At 40.9% G+C, this 4,571-nt stretch overlaps 1 protein-coding gene across 1 annotated transcript; it reads left to right on the forward strand.

The window, feature by feature from the left end:
• The first annotated feature begins 2,338 nt into the window (after positions 1 to 2,338).
• LOC144702493 (uncharacterized) lies at positions 2,339 to 3,316 on the forward strand. The gene has a single exon (XM_078574553.1). It carries the CDS (start codon positions 2,339 to 2,341, stop codon positions 3,314 to 3,316), a length of 978 nt encoding a protein of 325 aa, XP_078430679.1.
• Positions 3,317 to 4,571: the final 1,255 nt, after the last annotated feature.

A 4,571-nucleotide genomic window follows, 5' to 3' on the forward strand; every position in this document is an offset into this window, starting at 1 on the left:
GCATGAAAACATTATTTAATAATGCATAAAAAATAATTAACAATGCAAATTAAAATATAAAAATTTTTATTAGGATAGCGGGTGTTATGAAAACAAATCAGTGCTCCCGATTTCTTAGGCGTCAGATTTTACTTGTTATATAACCTTTTGGGCTATCTTATTGTCCATCTTCTGTTGCATTATTGGGATTTCAAACACTGAATATTCCTCGTTACTTGCATCAGATTGTATTAATGTCATCAACCTCATTGTCATCGTGATCACATAATTCAAAAAAATATTATAACATAGTGTAAAAATGTTTATCCCGTTGTTAAATTATTGTATTTTATACGTGGGACTACTCTTCTTATAAGTTAAATTTAAATTAATCATGCATCATTCTAAATTATATTTATTTCTGGAAGCACTCATTTCTAATAATTTTATGTTCAGAAGTTTATACTTTTTTTAATTAAGTGAAGTGGATTTGGACTTTAAAATTTTTGGGTGAACCATTGTCCGTTTTGGGACTTTACTTGGCTTTATTTTAGAAGGCATCTATGGAGAATCTTAGATAGTAAGCATAACTAGTGGACTCAAATGGAAGGTCAAACAATGTAAGCAAGGAGCCTTTGTGATTATGACAAATATTGCAATATATGTATGATGACAACTCTTTCTGGTGTCCTTATTAAATATCGATGTGTTAGCTCTTTATAGATGTTCACCCTCAAATTTTATGCCTCATTATTATTACTAATTTCTGCTTTGTATTAATCATTTCAAGAATAGAAATATTTTATTTTTTGCGCTTTTTATACAACAGTATCCTGTTTGTGCTGTTTTACATGAAAGATGTACAACCGCACGATCCGAGATGACGAAGCTTGATCACACGATAGGAGGAGTTATGTACAACGCGATTAGTTCACCTGGAAGGACGCCTAGCTGCTCTGAATAGGTTTGTTCATTTTTATGTTTTTAGGAATTAAATAATCCACGAGTTTGACGAAATGACTTGTAGAAGATCGGCATGTTTACCGATTTCTTTCTAACACAAATTATTTTGTTTGTTCTATTTCTCTCGTTTTCTGTGCGGCCGAATCTCAGTGGTTGTTCCATATTGACTCTGAAAAAGTTTCGATCTCGCGGCAAGAAGTAGAACATAAGGAAGAAATAAAGAGAGGATAAGAAGAAGAAAAGAGAGAGAGAGAGAGAGAGAGAGAGAGAGACACGAATACTCCAAGATCGTTGTATTTCCTTGATTATCTTTTAGGAACCTTGGTTGTCAATTTATACAGCATATAGATAGCTAAAAATAGTAACTACTAAAACTTACAACGGACAGACGGGATTTGAAATAATGTTTTAAATCTGGAACGTTATAATGTTTGGGTGCACCGATCACAACCGTTGATCGGTGCCGTGGACCCGTACAGTATAACAGATATACGAGATCTAATCATGACCATTATAATGTTTAGGTGCACCGATCACAACCGTTGATCAGTGCCGTGGACCCTTACATTATAACGCATACACCTGATCTAATCCTGACCGTATGTTCCTGTCTACGTGTGATCCTAGCTATGTTTAATCCTATCTATGTTTGGACTTATACGATATCCTGATACTCTAAGATCTAAGGAGAATAATTATATAACGTTTTTTATTACTACTCTAATCTTGATTGAGGTCCCTATCCAGCCGCTTTCACGATATCGAGAATCTTTCACGAGAAAGAATGAACTGTTGCGGAATCATTATGAATAATACGTACATATTTTAATGGGCAACACGGTCATCTGGATTAGATGAAGTGGATACTCACAGGAGGCTGGGTATGCGGTGTAGATAACGTGTCGTATGCCATCCGCTTGGCTGGCCATCCCTTCGTTTGACGCAGTCAACATATATTTTCCCCAGCCATTTCCGACGAACCACGGCCTATAATATTTGACACGTTCTCATTATACGCTTTTAAAGTGCTCTTAATGAAAGGAGTGATCCTCACCGTTGGATCATCATCTAACGGTTTGTTTTATTTAGGTGCAGGAGTTAAATCGTAGCCGTGGGATCTATCGAGTTATAACGGCATCCATGAAGCCACGATGGAGGAAAGTGGGGCCCGACGGTTAGAACTGCTATTTTTACATTTCTGTTTGTTTAAATGCCCGACATGTGGGCGTTGTTTGGATGTGTGCGTGAACTCGGTGTGTTCCTTCTCTTCTTCTAGTGCTTCTGTTTTTGGTTCTCCTCTTGTCCTTGAGTGCTAGGCGTGCTGCAGATCGTTCCTTGAGAGCCCTTTGTGCTTACAAGTGGTATCAGAGCCTTCTGATTCCAGGGATCTGCCGCAATGCCGAAGCAAGGAGAACCATCAACCCAAGGAGAGAAGACCACGCCTGACGAGTCGACGAGGAAGCTCGAGGTCGTAGTACCGACGCCGCTGACACAACTTTCAGCAACAAACTACCGGCATTGGGCTATGAGAATGCAGGTGCATCTTGACGCCCAGAATCTGTGGGATGTTGTTGCCGGAACCAAGACGAATCGACAGAAAGACAGGTTAGCTCTTTCCGCCATGCTAGCCGCGATTCCAGAAACTTCAGGAGTGCAGCTGGATATCAAGAAAAGTGCTAAGGAGAACTGGGAGATCATCCGATCATTTCATGTCAGAATTGATCGCCTCGCCCAGTCAAGAGCCCAAGGTTTGCGCCGAGTGTTCGAAAACCTCACCATGAAGAAGGAAGACAAGCTCAGTGATTTCACTGACAAGTTCACAAGGACGGTATTCGAGTTATGGCAGTGTGGTGATAACATTCAAGACCGAGAAGCCGTCAGGAAGCTGTTTCCTTTGATGCCTCCGAGGTACGACTCTCTTATGCTCACTCTTGAGCAGTTTGGTGATATGGATACCATGTCACTAGTTGAAGCCATTGGATCTCTGAAGATCCATGAGATGCGTCTTGCTGAAAGAGATGCCAGAGAAGAAGAGCAAACGCTTTTAACCCGAGCTTTGAATCATATGAAGAAGAACAAGCCAGATGAAGGGCAGTCCTCTCAAGGTCGAGGCCGAGGCAGAGGAAGGGGCAGAGGCAGAGGTCAAGGAAGAAGTAAAAATCACCAAGATGAAGATCAGAAGCAAGATGGAGAGAAGAAACCATTTGACAAATCAAAGGTGCGGTGTTATAATTGTCAAAACTTTGGCCATTTTGCTGACGAGTGCACTAATGAGAAGAAGCCAAGAGCCCGAGAGGAAGCCGCCAACATCACTGTTGAAGAATCAAAGCTGCTCATGGCCTTCACGGAGACTGTCCTACTGCAAAGTTTTTGACGGGCATTCTTCTGAAGATGAAATGTGGTATCTTGATACAGGCGCCAGCTCTCACATGACCTGCAAGAAATCATATTTTCAATCTTTGGATAAAGATCACTATGGAATGGTGAAATTCGGTGATGGATCCTCAATCAAATTTGAGGGCAAAGGTTCTATATATGTCCACTGTTCAGATGGTGCTGAATTAAAGCTGGAAGGAGTACTATACGTACCCGATCACAGGGCAAACATTCTCAGCCTTGGGAAACTTGATGATGCTGGTTTTAAATCCTCATTAAGCGGAGGTTTCCTCACCATAACTGATGAGGTGGGCAGAGTATTTGCAAAGGTGAAGAAGGCGAATGGGAGCATGTATACTCTCAAGCTATCTGTATCCGAAATCTGTCAAATTACACAGGAAGAAGAAAAGCAAGTGTGGTTGTGGCATTCACGGCTATGTCATCAAAATTTTCGAAATATAGATGATATGCGCAGAAATAACCTGGTAATTGGCCTACCTCCAATACGATTCCCTGATCAGCTCTGCAGGGATTGTGTTGCTGGAAAACAGACTCGAAAGCCTTTTCCAAGTGCCTCGGATTTTCGAGCCTCAAAGAGATTAGAGCTAGTTCATGGAGATTTGTATGGGCCAACTCAGCCATCAACATTCGGTGGTAGTAGGTATTTCCTTTTGATTGTTGATGACTTCTCTCGACTAATGTGGGTGGCTTTCCTGAAGGAAAAATCAGAGGCATTCAGTGCTTTTAAACGGTTCAGAAACTTGGCTGAATCAGAAAGTGGAGAAGAATTCACCTCTGCAGAATTCAAGTGCTTCTGTGATGAAAATGGAATCAAGCGCTAACTTACTGCTCCATACTCACCACAGCAAAATGGAGTTGTGGAGAGACGAAACAGGACAATCATGTCCCTTGTAAGAGCTATGCTGAAGCAGAAGAAACTTCCTCTAGAGTTGTGGGCAGAAGCTGTCAACACCTGTGTTTATGTCCTAAACCGATCATCTACCAAAAGCCTCCAAGGTGTGACCCCTTATGAGAAATGGTGTGGGAGAAAACCAAACTTGGAGCATCTTCGAGTGTTTGGTTCAGTGGCTCAAGTAAAGAGAACAAAGCAGATGAGCAAGCTTGAGGACAGAAGCAAAAATATGATTTTTATTGGTTATGAGTTGGGCACAAAAGCTTACAGATTTCTTGATCCAGAAATTTTCAAGGTAACTGTAAGCCGAGATGTTATTTTTAAGAGACTAAGTGTTGGG

The sequence above is a fragment of the Wolffia australiana genome, chromosome 4 (genome assembly GCF_029677425.1).
Source record: "Wolffia australiana isolate 7733 chromosome 4, ASM2967742v1".
NCBI classification, from domain to species: domain Eukaryota; kingdom Viridiplantae; phylum Streptophyta; class Magnoliopsida; order Alismatales; family Araceae; genus Wolffia; species Wolffia australiana.